The sequence below is a fragment of the Oncorhynchus mykiss genome, unplaced genomic scaffold (genome assembly GCF_057628025.1).
Source record: "Oncorhynchus mykiss isolate SJ-2025 unplaced genomic scaffold, ASM5762802v1 scaffold98, whole genome shotgun sequence".
Lineage (NCBI taxonomy): Eukaryota > Metazoa > Chordata > Actinopteri > Salmoniformes > Salmonidae > Oncorhynchus > Oncorhynchus mykiss.
The window spans coordinates 2,555,001-2,577,382 of record NW_028322097.1 but is presented as its reverse complement, the minus strand read 5'-3'; the positions used below and the strand labels follow the sequence as shown (position 1 = coordinate 2,577,382).

Below are 22,382 nucleotides of genomic sequence, written 5' to 3'. Positions count from 1 at the left end.
TGATCTGGGAACAGTGACTGATCTGGGAACAGCGTCTGACAATACTGATCTGGGAACAGTGACTGATCTGGGAACAGTGACTGATCTGGGAACAGCGTCTGACAATACTGATCTGGGAACAGCGTCTGACAATACTGATCTGGGAACAGTGACTGACATTACTGATCTGGGAACAGCGTCTGACATTACTGATCTGGGAACAGTGACTGATCTGGGAACAGTGACTGATCTGGGAACAGCGTCTGACATTACTGATCTGGGAACAGTGACTGATCTGGGAACAGTGACTGATCTGGGAACAGCGTCTGACAATACTGATCTGGGAACAGCGTCTGACAATACTGATCTGGGAACAGTGACTGACATTACTGATCTGGGAACAGCGTCTGACATTACTGATCTGGGAACAGTGACTGATCTGGGAACAGTGACTGATCTGGGAACAGCATCTGACATTACTGATCTGGGAACAGTGACTGATCTGGGAACAGCGTCTGACATTACTGATCTGGGAACAGTGACTGATCTGGGAACAGTGACTGATCTGGGAACAGCGTCTGACATTACTGATCTGGGAACAGTGACTGATCTGGGAACAGTGACTGATCTGGGAACAGCGTCTGACGTGACTGATCTGGGAACAGCGTCTGACATTACTGATCTGGGACAGCGTCTGATCTGGGACAGCGTCTGATCTGGGAACAGTGTCTGATCTGGGAACAGCATCTGACGTGACTGATCTGGGAACAGTGACTGATCTGGGAACAGCGTCTGACATTACTGATCTGGGAACAGTGACTGATCTGGGAACAGCGTCTGACATTACTGATCTGGGAACAGTGACTGATCTGGGAACAGTGACTGATCTGAGAACAGCGTCTGATATTACTGATCTGGGAACAGCGTCTGACATTACTGATCTGAGAACAGCGTCTGATATTACTGATCTGAGAACACTACCCCTCCTCTGGTCTCCTCTCCTGAAGGACAGAGTTACTGAGTAGGACACTACCCCTCCTCTGGTCTCCTCTCCTGAAGGACAGAGTTACTGAGTAGGACACTACCCCTCCTCTGGTCTCCTCTCCTGAAGGACAGAGTTACTGAGTAGGACACTACCCCTCCTCTGGTCTCCTCTCCTGAAGGACAGAGTTACTGAGTAGGACACTACCCCTCCTCTGGTCTCCTCTCCTGAAGGACAGAGTTACTGAGTAGGACACTACCTGTCCTCTGGTCTCCTCTCCTGAAGGACAGAGTTACTGAGTAGGACACTACCCCTCCTCTGGTCTCCTCTCCTGAAGGACAGAGTTACTGAGTAGGACACTACCCCTCCTCTGGTCTCCTCTCCTGAAGGACAGAGTTACTGAGTAGGACACTACCCCTCCTCTGGTCTCCTCTCCTGTAGGACAGAGTTACTGAGTTACTGAGTAGGACACTACCTGTCCTCTGGTCTCCTGAAGGACAGAGTTACTGAGTAGGACACTACCCCTCCTCTGGTCTCCTCTCCTGAAGGACAGAGTTACTGAGTAGGACACTACCCCTCCTCTGGTCTCCTCTCCTGAAGGACAGAGTTACTGAGTAGGACACTACCCCTCCTCTGGTCTCCTCTCCTGAAGGACAGAGTTACTGAGTAGGACACTACCTGTCCTCTGGTCTCCTGAAGGACAGAGTTACTGAGTTACTGAGTAGGACACTACCCCTCCTCTGGTCTCCTCTCCTGAAGGACAGTGTTACTGAGTTACTGAGTAGGACACTACCTGTCCTCTGGTCTCCTCTCCTGAAGGACAGTGTTACTGAGTTACTGAGTAGGACACTACCTGTCCTCTGGTCTCCTCTCCTTCATTCCTATCATCTACAGGGTCTTGTTTCTCTGTAGGATTCATTCTTCTTCTCTTCTCCTGTAGTCCTCCTGTCTTCTACAGGGTCTTATTTCTCTGTAGGATTCATTCTTCTTCTCTTCTCCCCTCTGGTGCATTCTATGACTTCTCTATGTCATCCCTCTCTCTATTTCTCCTTCTGGACACTCGTCTTCTGTAGGCCCCTCTGAATCTCCCTCTCTCTCTAGGCTGGCTGGCTCTGTCTCCATCTCTCTCTCTCTGTGTGTCTGTGAGGTGCAGAGCATCTGTCTCCATCTCTCTCTATGTGTGTCTGTGTGGTGCAGGGCGCCTGGCTCCTCTCTCTCTCTCTGTGTCTGTGTGGTGCAGGGCGTCTGGCTCCTCTCTCTCTGTGTGTCTGTGTGGTGCAGGGCGTCTGGCTCCTCTTTCTCTGTGTGTCTGTGTGGTGCAGGGCGCCTGGCTCCTCTCTCTCTGTGTCTGTGTCTGTGAGGCGCAGGGCGCCTGGCTGAGTCCTCTATTTGACATCTTAATAGTTCATCCTTTGTAGCCATGTAGGAAATGTTAAATAAAGCCGTGATGTTTAATTTGTCGCTCCACAAACATTTGTCCGCTCCCCGCTCCTACCCTGGGAGTTAACGCAACAGATCTGTCATACAGCCGCTACGATCGCCCAGCATGCAGCAGCAGCCGGGAGCCGGAAGGAAAAACCACTACCTCTTCAATGTGAATGCACATCTCCATAGGATAGGGCTGGGCTCTATGTTAACGCTGGTCGTCTCTCATCTCCATAGGATAGGGCTGGGCTCTATGTTAACGCTGGTCGTCTCTCATCTCCATAGGATAGGGCTGGGCTCTATGTTAACGCTGGTCGTCTCTCATCTCCATAGGATAGGGCTGGGCTCTATGTTAACGCTGGTCGTCTCTCATCTCCATAGGATAGAGCTGGGCTCTAAGTTAACGCTGGTCGTCTCTCATCTCCATAGGATAGGGCTGGGCTCTATGTTAACGCTGGTCGTCTCTCATCTCCATAGGATAGGGCTGGGCTCTATGTTAACGCTGGTCGTCTCTCATCTCCATAGGATAGGGCTGGGCTCTATGTTAACGCTGGTCGTCTCTCATCTCCATAGGATAGGGCTGGGCTCTATGTTAACGCTGGTCGTCTCTCATCTCCATAGGATAGGGCTGGGCTCTATGTTAACGCTGGTCGTCTCTCACCTCCATAGGATAGAGCTGGGCTCTATGTTAACGCTGGTCGTCTCTCATCTCCATAGGATAGGGCTGGGCTCTATGTTAACGCTGGTCGTCTCTCATCTCCATAGGATAGGGCTGGGCTCTATGTTAACGCTGGTCGTCTCTCACCTCCATAGGATAGAGCTGGGCTCTATGTTAACGCTGGTCATCTCTCATCTCCATAGGATAGGGCTGGGCTCTATGTTAACGCTGGTCGTCTCTCATCTCCATAGGATAGGGCTGGGCTCTATGTTAACGCTGGTCGTCTCTCATCTCCATAGGATAGGGCTGGGCTCTATGTTAACGCTGGTCGTCTCTCACCTCCATAGGATAGGGCTGGGCTCTATGTTAACGCTGGTCGTCTTTCATCTCCATAGGATAGGGCTGGGCTCTATGTTAACGCTGGTCGTCTCTCATCTCCATAGGATAGGGCTGGGCTCTATGTTAACGCTGGTCGTCTCTCATCTCCATAGGATAGGGCTGGGCTCTATGTTAACGCTGGTCGTCTCTCACCTCCATAGGATAGGGCTGGGCTCTATGTTAACGCTGGTCGTCTCTCATCTCCATAGGATAGTGCTGGGCTCTATGTTAACGCTGGTCGTCTCTCACCTCCATAGGATAGGGCTGGGCTCTATGTTAACGCTGGTCGTCTCTCATCTCCATAGGATAGGGCTGGGCTCTATGTTAACGCTGGTCGTCTCTCATCTCCTCGTGTTTCAGAGCGAGAGCCAAGCCCACGGAAGCCTTCTCATCATTACTCCTACATGCAGGGCTAGGTGTGTCTGTGTGTGTGTGTGAGTGAGTGAGTGAGTGAGTGAGTGAGTGAGTGAGTGAGTGAGTGAGTGAGTGAGTGAGTGAGTGAGTGAGTGAGTGAGTGAGTGAGAGAGAGAGAGAGAGAGAGTGTGGCTGGGTGGTGGAGGGAGGGAGAGAGGGAAGGGCGACCCAGAAAACAGGTTTTATCATTAAAGTCAATAACAGTATTTTTTTACTAAAGGAGTCCATAAAGTAAGTTAAATTGCGTTAAATTTAAACAGAATGGCCCAGGAATCAAGTGTCGCCTCACAGTCTCCACGATACAAAAACACAAACACACGGACACACGGATCTCTAATGTCCGTGTCCTTCAGCCCAGTAATGAGAACAAAATGGACACCGGTCAGACCGTTCGCTGAACTTTGTGTTTTACAGGACTAAAACGCCCCGCAGCTTCTGCCCATGTGTTTATTCTCTGTTTGATTCAGCCTTCATCTAACTCCATTAAGACAACACCATTCTCCACAGAAGACTCTTCTCTATCGGTAGAGACTGTTCTCTATCATTAGAGACTGTTCTCTATCAGTAGAGACTGTTATCTATCAGTAGAGACTGTTCTCTATCAGTAGAGACTGTTCTCTATCAGTAGAGACTGTAAAGAAACTGTTCTCTATCAGTAGAGACTGTTCTCTATCGGTAGAGACTGTATAAAGAGACTGTTCTCTATCAGTAGAGACTGTTCTCTATCAGTAGAGACTGTTCTCTATCAGTAGAGACTGTATAAAGAGACTGTTCTCTATCAGTAGAGACTGTTCTCTATCAGTAGAGACTGTTCTCTATCAGTAGAGACTGTTCTCTATCAGTAGAGACTGTTCTCTATCAGTAGAGACTGTATAAAGAGACTGTTCTCTATCAGTAGAGACTGTTCTCTATCAGTAGAGACTGTTCTCTATCAGTAGAGACTGTATAAAGAGACTGTTCTCTATCAGTAGAGACTGTTCTCTATCAGTAGAGACTGTATAAAGAGACTGTTCTCTATCAGTAGAGACTGTTCTCTATCAGTAGAGACTGTATAAAGAGACTGTTCTCTATCAGTACAGACTGTTCTCTATCAGTAGAGACTGTTCTCTACCAGTAGAGACTGTGTAAAGAGACTGTTCTCTATCAGTAGAGACTGTATAAAGAGACTGTTCTCTATCAGTACAGACTGTTCTCTATCAGTAGAGACTGTTCTCTACCAGTAGAGACTGTGTAAAGAGACTGTTCTCTATCAGTACAGACTGTTCTCTATCAGTAGAGACTGTATAAAGAGACTGTTCTCTATCAGTAGAGACTGTATAAAGAGACTGTTCTCTATCAGTACAGACTGTTCTCTATCAGTAGAGACTGTTCTCTACCAGTAGAGACTGTGTAAAGAGACTGTTCTCTATCAGTAGAGACTGTATAAAGAGACTGTTCTCTATCAGTACAGACTGTTCTCTATCATTAGAGACTGTTCTCTATCAGTAGAGACTGTTCTCTACCAGTAGAGACTGTGTAAAGAGACTGTTCTCTATCAGTAGATACTGTATAAAGAGACTGTTCTCTATCAGTAGAGACTGTTCTCTATCAGTAGAGACTGTTCTCTATCAGTAGAGACTGTTCTCTATCAGTAGAGACTGTGTAAAGAGACTGTTCTCTGTCAGTAGAGACTGTTCTCTATCAGTAGAGACTGTTCTCTATCTGTAGAGACTGTTCTCTATCAGTAGAGACTGTTCTCTATCAGTAGAGACTGTTCTCTATCAGTAGAGACTGTTCTCTATCAGTAGAGACTGTATAAAGAGACTGTTCTCTATCAGTAGAGACTGTATAAAGAGACTGTTCTCTATCAGTAGAGACTGTTCTCTATCAGTAGAGACTGTTCTCTATCAGTAGAGACTGTATAAAGAGACTGTTCTCTATCAGTACAGACTGTTCTCTATCAGTAGAGACTGTTCTCTACCAGTAGAGACTGTATAAAGAGACTGTTCTCTATCAGTAGAGACTGTTCTCTATCAGTAGAGAATGTGTAAAGAGACTGTTCTCTATCAGTAGAGACTGTTCTCTATCAGTAGAGACTGTATAAAGTAGAAAATAAACACATGCTTTGGCATCTTAAGTCCGGGAAAGAAAAGGTCTGGTAACAGTGAGCCTGCAGCAGCCACTCCATTATAACAGTGAGCCTGCAGCAGCCACTCCATTATAACAGTGAGCCTGCAGCCGCCACTCCATTATAACAGTGAGCCTGCAGCCGCCTCTCCATTATAACAGTGAGCCTTCAGCCGCCACTCCATTATAACAGTGAGCCTGCAGCCACCACTCCATTATAACAGCGAGCCTGCAGCCGCCACTCCATTATAACAGTGAGCCTGCAGCCACCACTCCATTATAACAGTGAGCCTGCAGCCGCCACTCCATTATAACAGTGAGCCTGCAGCCGCCACTCCATTATAACAGCGAGCCTGCAGCCGCCACTCCATTATAACAGCGAGCCTGCAGCAGCCACTCCATTATAACAGCGAGCCTGCAGCAGCCACTCCATTATAACAGCGAGCCTGCAGCAGCCACTCCATTATAACAGCGAGCCTGCAGCAGCCACTCCATTATAACAGCGAGCCTGCAGCAGCCACTCCATTATAACAGTGAGCCTGCAGCCACCACTCCATTATAACAGCGAGCCTGCAGCAGCCACTCCATTATAACAGTGAGCCTGCAGCAGCCACTCCATTATAACAGTGAGCCTGCAGCCGCCACTCCATTTTAACAGCCAGCCTGAAGCAGCCACTCCATTATAACAGCGAGCCTGCAGCCGCCACTCCATTATAACAGCGAGCCTGCTCTGCTCCGTACGGAGAGATGGATGGAGGCTCTCGACTGATCTGAGGGATAATGGAATGCTTCCAGAGGACACCTCCCTCCATTACGTAATGACCGAGCCCTCTGGTCCTCGTTGACAAACAAAGACCATCTCCTCATGAAGGACTCCCTCCATTACTTAATGACCGAGCCCTCTGGTCCTCTTTGACAAGTGTCCTGTCCACAGCCACCAGGGGCTCTAACTAACCAGTAGTGTCCTGTAGTGTCCTGTCCACAGCCAGTAGGGGCTCTAACTAACCAGTAGTGTCCTGTAGTGTCCTGTCCACAGCCAGTAGGGGCTCTAACTAACCAGTAGTGTCCTGTAGTGTCCTGTCCACAGCTAGCAGGAGCTCTAACTAACCAGCAGTGTCCTGTAGTGTCCTGTCCACAGCCAGTAGGAGCTCTAACTAACCAGCAGTGTCCTGGTCTCCACTGTATATCGATGCTGAACAGTCTGACAGCGTTAGCCTCAGTGGGGAGCGAGTAAAACATAGGAATATATGAATGTTAAAAGATTCAGTCATAGCCCTGCTTCCTGTGTCTCCACCCAGCATGCATCTCTGTCCTCTCCACGTCACCTCCACTGGACCAGAACACTCAACACCAGTCATATCCCTGCTTCCTGTGTCTCCACCCAGCATGCATCTCTGTCCTCACCACGCCACCTCCACCGGACCAGAACACTCAACACCAGTCATATCCCTGCTTCCTGTGTCTCCAACCCAGCATGCATCTCTGTCCTGACCACGCCACCTCAACACACATCCTGCTGACAGAACAGCCTCAGAACAACTAGAACAGACATCTCCATTCAGGTCAACGATGCCATAATGGGTGGATCGGCGGACATTTTGAGCGTCCCAATTAGAGGAAAACAGGAAGTAGACAATCAGCCTTAAACAAAAGGCCTTGTTGGGGGGAGAGGAGCCACAGATCAAGACCCATGCCTTGTGGGGGGAGAGGAGCCACAGGCCTCACTGTGACAGACCCAGGCCTTGTGGGGGGAGAGGAGCCACAGATCAAGACCCAGGCCTTGTGGGGGGAGAGGAGCCACAGGCCTCACTGTGACAGACCCAGGCCTTGTGGGGGGAGAGGAGCCACAGGCCTCACTGTGACAAACCCAGGCCTTGTGGGGGTAGAGGAGCCGCAGGCCTCACTGTGACAGACACAGGCCTTGTGGGGGGAGAGGAGCCACAGATCAAGACCCAGGCCTTGTGGGGGGAGAGGAGCCACAGATCAAGACCCAGGCCTTGTGGGGGGAGAGGAGCCACAGACCTCACTGTGACAGACCCAGGCCTTGTGGGGGGAGAGGAGCCACAGGCCTCACTGTGACAGACCCAGGTCTTGTGGGGGTAGAGGAGCCGCAGGCCTCACTGTGACAGACCCAGGCCTTGTGGGGGGAGAGGAGCCGCAGGCCTCACTGTGACAGACCCAGGCCTTGTGGGGGTAGAGGAGCCGCAGGCCTCATTTTGACAGACACAGGCCTTGTGGGGGGAGAGGAGCCACAGGCCTCACTGTGACAGACACAGGCCTTGTGGGGGGAGAGGAGCCGCAGGCCTCACTGTGACAGACCCAGGCCTTGTGGGGGGAGAGGAGCCGCAGGCCTCACTGTGACAGACCCAGGCCTTGCGGGTGTAGAGGAGCCGCAGGCCTCATTTTGACAGACACAGGCCTTGTGGGGGGAGAGGAGCCACAGGCCTCACTGTGACAGACAAAGGCCTTGTGGGGGGTAGGAGCCACAGGCCTCACTTTGACAGACACAGGCCTTGAGGGGGGGTAGGAGCCACAGGCCTCACTGTGACAGACACAGGCCTTGTGGGGGGGTAGGAGCCACAGGCCTCACTGTGACAGACACAGGCCTTGTGGGGGGGTAGGAGCCACAGGCTTCACTGTGACAGACACAGGACTCACTGTGACAGACACAGGCCTCACTGTGACAGACACAGGCCTCAATGTGAAAGACCCAGGCCTTGTGGGGGGGGGGGGGGGGGGGGGGGAGCCACAGGCCTCACTGTGACAGACACAGGCCTTGTGGGGGGGTAGGAGCCACATGCTTCACTGTGACAGACACGGGCCTCACTGTGACAGACACAGGCCTCACTGTGACAGACACAGGCCTCAATGTGAAAGACCCAGGCCTTGTGGGGGGGGGGGGGGGGGGGAGCCACAGGCCTCACTGTGACAGACACAGGCCTTGTGGGGGTAGAGGAGCCACAGGCCTCACTGTGACAGACAAAGGCCTTGTGGGGGGATATGAGCCACAGGCCTCACTGTGACAGACACAGGCCTCACTGTGACAGACACAGGCCTCACTGTGACAGACACAGGCCTCACTGTGACAGACACAGGCTTCACTGTGACAGACACAGGCCTCACTGTGACAGACACAGGCCTCACTGTGACAGACACAGGCCTCACTGTGACAGACACAGGCCTCAATGTGAAAGACCCAGGCCTTGTGGGGGGGGGGGGGGGGGAGCCACAGGCCTCACTGTGACAGACACAGGCCTTGTGGGGGGGTAGGAGCCACAGGCTTCACTGTGACAGACACGGGCCTCACTGTGACAGACACAGGCCTCACTGTGACAGACACAGGCCTCACTGTGACAGACACAGGCCTCACTGTGACAGACACAGGCCTCACTGTGACAGACACAGGCCTCACTGTGACAGACACAGGCCTCACTGTGACAGACACAGGCCTCACTGTGACAGACACAGGCCTCACTGTGACAGACACAGGCCTCACTGTGACAGACACAGGCCTCACTGTGAAAGACCCAGGCCTTGTGGGGGAGAGGAGCCGCAGATCAAGACCCAGGCCTTGTGGGAGGGGGGGGGGGGGGGAGCCACAGGCCTCACTGTGACAGACACAGGCCTGTACCATCCTAAAGTCACCATCAGAAACAAACTGTTGAACATCACGGGTCACCGCGCGGTGCAGTAGAGGAGCATTCAAAATGGCCATTCTCTCAGCCTATCCCCCTATGTAGGGCACTCCATTTGATCAGGCCCCATAGGGCTGTGGTGCAAAATAGTGCACTACAGAGGGAATAGGGTAGTGTTTGGGACACAAAACCTTTTGTTCTGGGAAAAAAAGATGAAGCTCTTTTAGTGCAGATGGCCTGTGAGTCTGGCCTGATCCAGACAGACGTCTCTCTCTCTCTCTCTCTCTCTCTCTCTCTCTCTCTCTCTCTCTCTCTCTCTCGTTGATTTCTTTCCCACTCCTCTCTAACATTCCTGTTAACACAGCATTGGTTGGCAGAGGGGGTTTTAATACAGTCGTTCCAAGCAGTAAGTAATGGCTAATGTCTAGAAGGGCACCAGGTCCCAAACGGCACCCTATTCCCTATATAGCACACTACTTTAAGAGCAGGGCTCAATGCCCAACGGGCTCCAGTCTAAAGTAGTGCACTATATAGGCCAGGGAATAGGCTGCTATTTGGGACTCAGACAGACTCTGCCAGCGGAGTGGAGAGTGGGAGAGAGGTTAGAGGGGATACAGATTAAGTGTGTACAGAGTGGGAGAGAGGTTAGAAGGGATACTGGTTAAGTGTGTACAGCGTGGTAGAGAGGTTAGAAGGGATACAGGTTAAGTGTGTACAGCGTGGTAGAGAGGTTAGAAGGGATACAGGTTAAGTGTGTACAGCGTGGTAGAGAGGCTAGAAGGGATACAGGTTAAGTGTGTACAGCGTGGTAGAGAGGTTAGAAGGGATACTGGTTAAGTGTGTACAGAACGGTAGAGAGGTTAGAAGGGATACTGGATAAGAGGGTAGGAGAGAGGTTAGAAGGGATACTGGTTAAGTGTGTACAGGGTGGTAGAGAGGTTAGAAGGTATACAGGTTAAGTGTGTAGAGGGTAGTAGAGGTTAGAAGGTATACAGGTTAAGTGTGTACAGGGTAGTAGAGGTTAGAAGGTATACATGTTAAGTGTGTACAGGGTAGTAGAGAGGTTAGATGGGATACAGGTTCCTTTAGTTTGTGTTTGAGGGACAGAGTGTGTGTGTGTGTGTGTGTGTGTGTGTGTGTGTGTGTGTGTGTGTGTGTGTGTGTGTGTTAGAGAGTGACTCAGTGTGTGTGTGTGTGTGTGTCAGAGAGTGACTCAGTGTGTGTGTGTGTGTGTGTGTGTGTGTCAGAGAGTGACTCAGTGTGTGTGTGTGTGTGTGTGTGTGCGTGTGTTAGAGAGTGACTCAGTGTGTGTGTGTGTGTGTGTGTTAGAGAGTGACTCAGTGTGTGTGTGTGTGTCAGAGAGTGACTCAGAGTGTGTGTGTGTGTGTGTGTGTGTGTGTGTGTATCATCCCATTCCTCAGGGATATCAAGAGCGTCCTGGTTTTGCGTTGTCTTAATTTCAGCGTATCTAAATATATTTCAGGCTTCTCAGCACACGTCACATTTCTCTATAAGCCACAGTGACAAAATGTTGGCTGAAGTTTTATCTCTCTCTCTGTGCTAGTTCTCTTAAATTGAAAAGTTTAAAATCACCTCTTGAGTTCTGGAGTCTGTAGCATAGAAATTAAGATTTGTCTGTGAAGAACAGGGGAGTCCAACCCTCTTCCTGGAGATCTACCGTCCTGTGGGTTTTCAGTCCAATCCTCTTCCTGGAGATCTACTGTCCTGTGGGTTTTCAGTCCAACCCTCTTCCTGGAGATCTACTGTCCTGTAGGTTGAGTCCAACCCTCTTCCTGGAGATCTACTGTCCTGTGGGTTTTCAGTCCAACCCTCTTCCTGGAGATCTACTGTCCTGTGGGTTTTCAGTCCAACCCTCTTCCTGGAGATCTACTGTCCTGTGGGTGTTCAGTCCAACCCTCTTCCTAGAGATCTACTGTCCTGTAGGTTATGAGTCCAACCCTCTTCCTGGAGATCTACTGTCCTGTGGGTTTTCAGTCCAACCCTCTTCCTGGAGATCTACTGTCCTGTGGGTGTTCAGTCCAACCCTCTTCCTAGAGATCTACTGTCCTGTGGGTTTTCAGTCCAACCCTCTTCCTAGAGATCTACAGTCCTGTGGGTTTTCAGTCCAACCCTCTTCCTGGAGATCTACTGTCCTGTGGGTTTTCAGTCCAACCCTCTTTCTGGAGATCTACTGTCCTGTAGGTTATGAGTCCAACCCTCTTCCTGGAGATCTACTGTCCTGTAGGTTGAGTCCAACCCTCTTCCTGGAGATCTACTGTCCTGTGGGTTTTCAGTCCAACCCTCTTCCTAGAGATCTACTGTCCTGTGGGTTTTCAGTCCAACCCTCTTCCTGGAAGTCTACCGTCCTGTGGGTTTTCAGTCCAACCCTCTTCCTGGAGATCTACTGTCCTGTAGGTTATGAGTCCAACCCTCTTCCTGGAGATCTACTGTCCTGTGGGTTTTCAGTCCAACCCTCTTTCTGGAGATCTACTGTCCTGTAGGTTATGAGTCCAACCCTCTTCCTGGAGATCTACTGTCCTGTGGGTTTTCAGTCCAACCCTCTTTCTGGAGATCTACTGTCCTGTGGGTTTTCAGTCCAACCCTCTTCCTGGAGATCTACTGTCCTGTAGGTTATGAGTCCAACCCTCTTCCTGGAGATCTACTGTCCTGTGGGTGTTCAGTCCAACCCTCTTCCTAGAGATCTACTGTCCTGTGGGTTTTCAGTCCAACCCTCTTCTTGGAGGTCTACTGTCCTGTGGGTTTTCAGTCCAACCCTCTTCCTGGAGATCTACTGTTCTGTAGGTTTTCAGTCCAACCCTCTTCCTGGAGATCTACTGTCCTGTAGGTTTACAGTCAAACCCTCTTCCTGGAGATCTACCGTCCTCCAGGAAGAGGGTTGGGGAGCCCAGGTCTAGAATCAGGACGACCCCCAGGGGGTATTTCACTGTAAACACTGAGCCTGTAGGTCTACCGTCCTCCAGGAAGAGGGTTGGGGAGCCCAGGTCTAGAATCAGGACGACCCCCAGGGGGTATTTCACTGTAAACACCGAGCCTGTCCTGCCTCTTATCTCGTCTACCTGATCATAATTACTACACTCAACTGGTGTCCCGGGTCAAAACCAGTCCCTGATTTGTTTCCTAGTGAATAAACTCCAGAGTTCACTGTCTGGCAATGTGCTTGACACTGTGTGTGTGTGTGTGTGTGTGTGTGTGTGTGTGTGTGTGTGTGTGTGTGAGAGAGAGAGATAGACCTGGGCGATATGGACAAATAGTATTATCGCAATAAATGTAACTATTTTGCTCAATAACAACAAATAAACAATACATGTCTTTGTTTTAAATGGACTTTTACATTACATTAGCAGCCGGACTATAGACACAGTGTCTAGTCAGACAACTGACACGGTAGTCTATTAAAACAGTCAGACAACTGACACGGTAGTCTATTAAAACAGTCAGACAACTGACACGGTAGTCTATTAAAACAGTCAGACAACTGACACGGTAGTCTATTAAAACAGTCAGACAACTGACACGGTAGTCTATTAAAACAGTCAGACAACTGACACGGTAGTCTATTAAAACAGTCAGACAACTGACACGGTAGTCTATTAAAACAGTCAGACAACTGACACGGTAGTCTATTAAAACAGTCAGACAACTGACACGGTAGTCTATTAAAACAGTCAGACAACTGAGACGGTAGTCTATTAAAACAGTCAGACAACTGACACGGTAGTCTATTAAAACAGTCAGACAACTGACACGGTAGTCTATAATTAAAACAGTCAGACAACTGACACGGTAGTCTATTAAAACAGTCAGACAACTGACACGGTAGTCTATAATTAAAACAGTCAGACAACTGAGACGGTAGTCTATTAAAACAGTCAGACAACTGAGATGGTAGTCTATAATTAAAACAGTCAGACAACTGAGACGGTATTCTATAATTAAAACAGTCAGACAACTGAGACGGTAGTCTATAATTAAAACAGTCAGACAACTGAGACGGTAGTCTATAATTAAAACAGTCAGACAACTGAGACGGTAGTCTATAATTAAAACAGTCAGACATTTCATTTAACGTAAACAGGAAATGCGACGATTTATATTTTGATGTGCATCCTATCTAAACAGGATGTGGAATGATCAGATGTATTTTCGTCTCTTCAGACCTACAGTCTACTCTGGTTGTAAAGGGGCTGTAAATACATGACATCCTCACAGAGAGCTGTGGCTCTCCTCTCTGTAACCAGGACAACAGTAGTTGTCTTTTTTCCAGCAATGGTCACATTTTTGTGCTTCTCTCCGTCCTCCATGTTTCTCTACCTCCTCCATGCTTCTCTCCCTCCCCCATGCTTCTCTCCCTCCCCTATGCTTCTCTCCCTCCTCCATGCTTCTCTCCCTCCTCCATGCTTCTCTCCCTCCCCTATGCTTCTCTCCCTCCCCCATGACACAGTGTGGAGAGGGAGGGATTCAGCAGCATCTCTCCCTCCCCCATGCTTCTCTCCCTCCTCCATGCTTCTCTCCCTCCTCCATGCTTCTCTCCCTCCTCCATGCTTCTCTCCCTCCCCCTGCTTCTCTCCCTCCCCTATGCTACTCTCCCTCCTCCATGCTTCTCTCCCTCCCCCATGTCACAGTGTGGAGAGGGAGGAATTCAACCAGTGAAGAACAAACACCATTGTAAATACAACCCATTTTTATGCTTATTTATTTTCCCTTGTGTACTTTAACCATTTGAACATTGTTACAACACTGTATATATGTATATATGTTTATTGTTTTGAAATTTCTGTATGTGTAATGTTTACTGTTCATTTTTATTGTTTATTTCACTTTTGTATATTATCTACCTCACTTGCTTTGGCAATGTTAACAAATGTTTCCCATGCCAATAAAGCCCCTTGAATTGAATTGAGAGAGAGAGAGCGAGAGAGAGAGAGAGAGAGAGAGCGAGCGAGCGAGCGAGCGAGCGAGAGAGAGAGAGAGAGTGCGAGAGTGCGAGAGAGCGAGAGAGCGAGAGAGAGAGAGAGAAAGAGAGTGCGAGAGATAGAGAGACAGAGAGAGAGAGAGAGAGAGAGAGAGAGAGAGAGAGAGAGACCAGACTCCTTGTTAAAGGTCAGTAAATGCAGTGTTTCTACCAACGTCTGCCAGACAAATAGGACTGTGGTCACTGGTGCAATGACTGTGGATAAAGAGGTTCTGGGTCGTTCTGAGTTCTTGGCTCTTCTGTACAGGCGACGTAACAACAGTTAGCCTACACCGTAATCAGTTAGTCTACACCGTATTCAGTTAGTCTACACCGTAATCAGTTAGTCTACACCGTAATCAGTTAGTCTACACCGTATTCAGTTAGTCTACACCGTAATCAGTTAGTCTACACCGTAATCAGTTAGTCTACACCGTAATCAGTTAGTCCACGCCGTAATCAGTTAGTCTACACCGTAATCAGTTAGTCTACACCGTAATCAGTTAGTCTACACCGTAATCAGTTAGTCTACACCGTAACAACAGTTAGTCTACACCGTAATCAGTTAATCTACACCGCAATCAGTTAGTCTACACCGTAATCAGTTAGTCTACGCCGTAATCAGTTAGTCTACGCCGTAATCAGTTAGTCTACACCGTAATCAGTTAGTCTACACCGTAATCAGTTAGTCTACGCCGTAACAACAGTTAGTCTACGCCGTAATCAGTTAGTCTACGCCGTAATCAGTTAGTCTACGCCGTAATCAGTTAGTCTATGCCGTAATCAGTTAGTCTACGCCGTAATCAGTTGGTCTACGCCGTAATCAGTTGGTCTACGCCGTAATCAGTTGGTCTACGCCGTAATCAGTTGGTCTACGCCGTAATCAGTTGGTCTACGCCGTAATCAGTTAGTCTACGCCGTAATCAGTTGGTCTACGCCGTAATCAGTTAGTCTACACCGTAATCAGTTAGCCTACACCGTAACAACAGTTAGTCTACACCGCAATCAGTTAGTCTACACCGTAATCAGTTAGTCTACACCGTAATCAGTTAGTCTACACCGTAATCAGTTAGTCTACACCGTAATCAGTTAGCCCACACCGTAATCAGTTAGTCTACACCGTAATCAGTTAGTCTACACCGTAATCAGTTAGCCTACACCGTAATCAGTTAGCCTACACCGTAATCAGTTAGTCTACACCGTAATCAGTTAGTCTACACCGTAATCAGTTAGCCTACACCGTAATCAGTTAGTCTACACCGTAATCAGTTAGCCTACACTGTAACAACAGTTAGTCTACACCGTAATCAGTTAGTCTACACCGTAATCAGTTAGTCTACGCCGTAATCAGTTAGTCTACGCCGTAATCAGTTAGTCTACGCCGTAATCAGTTAGTCGACGCCGTAATAAGTTAGTCTACGCCGTAATCAGTTAGTCTACACCGTAATCAGTTAGTCTACGCCGTAATCAGTTAGTCTACGCCGTAATCAGTTAGTCTACGCCGTAATCAGTTAGTCTACACCGTAATCAGTTAGTCTACACCGTAATCAGTTAGCCTACACCGTAATCAGTTAGTCCACACTGTAATCAGTTAGTCTACACCGTAATCAGTTAGTCTACACCGTAATCAGTTAGCCTACACCGTAATCAGTTAGTCTACACCGTAATCAGTTAGTCTACGCCGTAATCAGTTAGTCTACACCGTAATCAGTTAGCCTACACCGTAATCAGTTAGTCCACACTGTAATCAGTTAGTCTATGCCGTAATCAGTTAGTCTACGCCGTAATCAGTTAGTCTACACCGTAATCAGTTCGTCTACACCGTAACAACAGTTAGTCTACGCCGTAATCAGTTAGTCTACGCCGTAATCAGTTAGTCTACGCCGTAATCAGTTAGTCCACGCCGTAATCAGTTAGTCTACACCGTAATCAGTTAGTCTACACCGTAATCAGTTAGTCTACGCCGTAATCAGTTAGTCTACGCCGTAATCAGTTAGTCTACACCGTAATCAGTTAGTCTACACCGTAATCAGTCAGTCTACACTGTAATCAGTCTACACCGTAATCAGTTAGTCTACGCCGTAATCAGTTAGTCTACACCGTAATCAGTTAGTCTACACCGTAATCAGTCAGTCTACACCATAATCAGTCAGTCTACACCGTAATCAGTTAGTCTACACCGTAATCAGTTAGTCTACACCGTAATCAGTTAGTCTACACCGTAACAACAGTTAGTCTACGCCGTAATCAGTTAGTCTACGCCGTAATCAGTTAGTCCACGCCGTAATCAGTTAGTCTACACCGTAATCAGTTAATCTACACCGTAATCAGTTAGTCTACACCGTAATCAGTTAGTCTACACCGTAATCAGTTAATCTACACCATAATCAGTTAGTCTACACCGTAATCAGTTAGTCTACACCGTAATCAGTTAATCTACGGCGTAATCAGTTAGTCTACACCGTAATCAGTTAGTCTACACCGTAATCAGTTAGTCTACGCCGTAATCAGTTCGTTTACACCGTAATCAGTTAGTCTACACCGTAATCAGTTAGTCTACACCGTAATCAGTTAGTCTACACCGTAATCAGTAACCACGTTTCATACGGTAAGAGTTACTCATCACTCCTAAACGGACCGAGACTCTGGTGTCTTCAGAAAAGCATTTCAGTGTCTTATAAGGCATTACAAAGGATGTTATAATGCTTCATAGGTATATACACATCATAGAACGTCTTACCCAAATGTCAAACTAAAAACTCGGTCTAACTCAGCTATACATTGAGTAGACATTGGTTGAGTAGACACTGGTTGAGGAGATCAGTCATACATTGAGTAGACATTGGTTGAGGAGATCAGCCATACATTGAGTAGATGTTGTCTGAGGAGATCAGCCATACATTGTGTTATCAGTGTTGAGGAGATCAGTGGTTCATCGTTACCTGTGTTGAGGAGATCAGTGGTTCATCGTTACCTGTGTTGAGGAGATCAGTGGTTCATCGTTACCTGTGTTGAGGAGATCAGTGGTTCATCGTTACCTGTGTTGACCTCCAGCAGTCTCCTCTTCTTCTGCTGCTGTCTCTCCTGCTTCTCTCTCTCCGCCTTCTCCTTGGCCACCCACGCTCTCCTCTGTTTCTCCTCCGCCTCTCTCCTCCTCACGTTCTCCTTCAGCGCTTGCTGTGGGAGGGAAGAGAGAGAAGTAGAGAGAGAGAGGCAGAGAGAGAGAAAGAGGCAGAGAGAGAGAGGGGCAGAGAGAGGCAGAAGGAGAGAGAGGCAGAGAGAGAGAGAGAGGCAGAAGGAGAGAGTCAGAGAGAGAGAGAGGCAGAAGGAGAGAGAGGCAGAGAGAGAGAGAGGCAGAAGGAGAGTCAGAGAGAGAGAGAGGGGCAGAGAGAGGCAGAAGGAGAGAGAGTCAGAGAGAGAGAGAGGCAGAAGGAGAGAGTCAGAGAGAGAGAGAGGCAGAAGGAGAGAGAGGCAGAGAGAGAGGGAGGCAGAAGGAGAGTCAGAGAGAGAGAGAGGCAGAAGGAGAGAGAGGCAGAGAGAGAGGGAGGCAGAAGGAGAGTCAGAGAGAGAGAGAGGCAGAAGGAGAGAGAGGCAGAGAGAGAGGGAGGCAGAAGGAGAGAGATTTGTTCATTATCTATTTCACTTGTAAACATATGTTTCCCAGGCAAATAAAGCCCTTGAATTGAAATTAAATTGAAATTCAGAGAGAAAAAGAGAGAGATGGATGGGGAGAGGAGAGAGAGATAAGAGAACAGAGTAATGATATGTGTGGCCCATCTCAGACAGCTGCCAAACCTAGACATCTTTACCAGCCACCATTACAGGAAGATTACACAGTTCAGCATCATCTCCAACTCCCTCAGACAACACACTAAAACAGGCTTCAGACTCAGAGAGAGGGAGAGGCTGGGTTAGGGGAGAGGGAGAGGCTGGGGTAGGAGAGAGGGAGAGGCTGGGGTAGGAGAGAGGGAGAGGCTGGGGTAGGAGAGAGGGAGAGGCTGGGGTAGGAGAGAGGGAGAGGCTGGGGTAGGAGAGAGGGAGAGGCTGGGGTAGGAGAGAGGGAGGGGCTGGGGTAGGAGAGAGGGATAAGCTGGGTTAGGAGAGAGGGAGAGGCTGGGGTAGGAGAGAGGGAGAGGCTGGGGTAGGAGAGAGGGAGAGGCTGAGGTAGGAGAGAGGGAGAGGCTGTGGTAGGAGAGAGGGATAGGCTGGGGTAGGAGAGAGGGAGAGGCTGGGGTAGGAGAGAGGGAGAGGCTGGGGTAGGAGAGAGGGAGAGGCTGTGGTAGGAGAGAGGGATAGGCTGGGGTAGGAGAGAGGGAGAGGCTGGGGTAGGAGAGAGGGATAAGCTGGGTTAGGAGAGAGGGAGAGGCTGGGGTAGGAGAGAGGGATAAGCTGGGTTAGGAGAGAGGGAGAGGCTGGGGTAGGAGAGAGGGAGAGGCTGGGGTAGGAGAGAGGGAGAGGCTGGGGTAGGAGAGAGGGAGAGGCTGTGGTAGGAGCGAGGGAGAGGCTGGGGTAGGAGAGAGGGAGGGGCTGGGGTAGGAGAGAGGGATAAGCTGGGTTAGGAGAGAGGGAGAGGCTGGGGTAGGAGAGAGGGAGAGGCTGGGGTAGGAGAGAGGGAGAGGCTGAGGTAGGAGAGAGGGAGAGGCTGTGGTAGGAGAGAGGGAGAGGCTGTGGTAGGAGAGAGGGAGAGGCTGGGGTAGGAGAGAGGGATAGGCTGGGGTAGGAAAGAGGGAGAGGCTGGGGTAGGAGAGAGGGAGAGGCTGGGGTAGAAGAGAGGGAGAGAGAATGAGGCTGGGTTAGAAGAGAGGGAGAGGCTGGGGTAGGAGAGAGGGAGAGGCTGGGGTAGGAGAGAGGGAGAGGCTGGGGTAGGAGAGAGGGAGAGGCTGGGTTAGGAGAGAGGGAGAGGCTGGGTTAGAAGAGAGGGAGAGGCTGGGTTAGGAGGGAGGGGGGAGAATGAGGCTGGGTTATGAGAGAGGGAGGGAGAGAGAATGAGGCTGGGTTATGAGAGAGGGAGGGAGAGAGAATGAGGCTGGGTTAGGAGGGAGGGAGAGAGAGAGAGAATGAGGCTGGGGTAGGAGAGAGGGAGAGGCTGGGTTAGGAGAGAGGGAGAGGCTGGGTTATGAGAGAGGGAGGGATAATGAGGCTGGGTTATGAGAGAGAGAGAGAGAATCAGGCTGGGTTATGAGAGAGAGAGAGAGAGAATCAGGCTGGGTTATGAGAGAGAGAGAGAGAATCAGGCTGGGTTATGAGAGAGGGAGGGATAATGAGGTTGGGTTATGAGAGAGAGAGAGAGAATCAGGCTGGGTTAGGAGGGAGGGAGAGAGAGAGAATGAGGCTGGGTTATGAGAGAGGGAGGGATAATGAGGCTGGGTTATGAGAGAGGGAGGGAGAGAGAATGAGGCTGGGTTATGAGAGAGGGAGATAGAATCAGGCTGGGTTATGAGAGAGGGAGGGAGAGAGAATGAGAAATGATAAAGAGAGAAGGAGAGGAGATCAGAGAGAAGAGGAGAGGAAAGAAGGAGATAGAGGAGATGAGAGAATGATGAGAGAGAGAGAGAGAGAGAGAGAGCGAGAGAGAAAGAGAGAGAAAGAGAGAGAAAGAGAGAGAAAGAGAGAAAGAGAGAGAGAGGAGAGAGGAGAGAGAGAGAGATACAGAGAGAGAGAGAGAGAGAGAGAGAGAGAGAGAAGAGAGAGGAGAGAGAGAGAGATAGAGAGAGAGAGAGAGAGGAGAGAGAGAGAGAGAGGACGAGAGAGAGAGGAGAGAGAGGAGAGAGAGAGGGAGACAGAGAGAGAGAGGAGAGAGAGAGAGAGAGAGAGAGAGAGAGGGACAGAGAGAGAGAGAGAGAGACAGAGAGAGAGAGAGACAGAGAGAGAGAGGGAGAGAGAGAGAGAGACAGAGAGAGACAGAGAGAGAGAGAGACAGACAGACAGAGAGAGAGACAGACAGACAGAGAGAGAGACAGAGAGAGAGAGAGAGAGACAGAGAGAGAGAGAGAGAAGAGGACGAGGCCTCATTATCCAGTGTTCTCTACTGTGTTCTGAGTCTGTTATGGACACTTAAAGGATGTTCTAGAGAATGCCTGCGTCCCAAACAGACCCTATTCCCTATGTAGTACACTACTTTAGACCAGGTACCATTTGGAACTAGTCTAAAGTAGTGCACTACGTAGGGAATAGGGTATATTTGGAATGCACACTATGTGAGGTGAGAGTATGTTGCATTTACTCTGCTCTCCTCTCCTCTCCTCTCTCTCTCTCAGACCATTAACATCTGGTGAGTCTGGTTAGGAATACATCACACTCTATGGTAGAAGCAGCAGAGAAGACGAGTTCGCTGGGAGATGTCTGCGACCTGATGAGAACCAGAATGACAGGAAACATCTGTCCCACTGTGGCCTGCCGGCCTGTCACTCAGACACTCTCCTGTCACAAAATACACACGTCCCTCTCCGTTTTATCCCGGGTCTGCTCTAAGTGACACCTGACAGAGACACCGCCAGACGACAACGGGAGGTCCGGCAGAACATTGTCACACTGTCACATTTAGCTGTGTCTACCTCACTGTGGCAGATACAGACACTCACAGGTGTGTTTGTCTAGAGAGAGAGAGAGAGAGAGAGGAAGGGGGTCAGTCAGAGAGAGTCAGAGGGTCAGTCAGAGAGAGATGGGGTCAGTCAGAGAGAGACAAGGGGTCAGTCAGAGAGAGACAGGGGGTCAGTCAGAGAGAGACATGGGGTCAGTCAGACTGTATCTTGCCTATGCTGCTCTGTACCATCACTCATTCATATATCCTTATGTACATATTCTTTATCCCCTTACACTGTGTACAAGACAGTAGTTTTGGAATTGTTAGTTAGATTACTTGTTGGTTATTACTGCATTGTTGGAACTAGAAGCACAAGCATTTCGCTACACTCGCATTAACATCTGCTAACCATGTGTATGTGACAAATACAATTTTATTTGATTTGATTTGAGAGAGACAGGGGGTCAGTCAGAGAGAGACAGGGGGTCAGTCAGAGAGAGACATGGGGTCAGTCAGAGAGAGAGAGAGGTTCAGTCAGAGAGAGAGAGAGAGGGTCAGTCAGAGAGAGAGAGAGAGAGGGTCAGTCAGAGAGAGAGAGAGAGAGAGGGTCAGTCAGAGAGAGAGAAAGAGGGTCAGTCAGAGAGAGAGAGAAAGAGGGTCAGTCAGAGAGAGAGAGAGAGAGGGTCAGAGAAAGAGAGAGAGAGGGTCAGTCAGAGAGAGAGAGAGAGAGAGGGTCAGTCAGAGAGAGAGAGAGAGAGAGGGTCAGTCAGAGAGACAGGGGTCAGTCAGAGAGACAGAGGGTCAGTCAGAGAGACAGAGGGTCAGTCAGAGAGACAGAGGGTCAGTCAGAGAGACAGAGGGTCAGTCAGAGAGAGACAGAGGGTCAGTCAGAGAGACAGGGGTCAGTCAGAGAGACAGGGGTCAGTCAGAGAGACAGGGGTCAGTCAGAGAGAGACATGGGGTCAGTCAGAGAGACAGAGGGTCAGTCAGAGAGACAGAGGGTCAGTCAGAGAGACAGAGGGTCAGTCAGAGAGACAGAGGGTCAGTTGGCTGAATAGTGTATTAAAGCTATGGTCAGTGGGGTCAGTGGAGACTCCATTATAGAGCTGGCTGAATAGTGTATTAAAGCTATGGTCAGTGGGGTCAGTGGAGACTCCATTATGGAGCTGGCTGAATAGTGTATTAAAGCTATGGCCAGTGGAGACAGTGGAGACTCCATTATGGAGCTGGCTGAATAGTGTATTAAAGCTATGGCCAGTGGAGACAGTGGAGACTCCATTATGGAGCTGGCTGAATAGTGTATTAAAGCT

General features: G+C 49.3%; 1 protein-coding gene across 1 annotated transcript in view; it reads right to left on the bottom strand.

Moving 5' to 3' along the window:
- The window catches only part of LOC149970068 (protein diaphanous homolog 3-like), a 359,874-nt gene that overhangs the window by 128,678 nt on the left and 208,814 nt on the right, over positions 1–22,382 (bottom strand). The window contains exon 11 of the mRNA XM_090228749.1: positions 17,588–17,726. Within this exon, the coding sequence (XP_090084875.1) occupies positions 17,588–17,726 (139 nt within the window). The remainder of the gene's footprint in view (positions 1–17,587; positions 17,727–22,382) is intronic.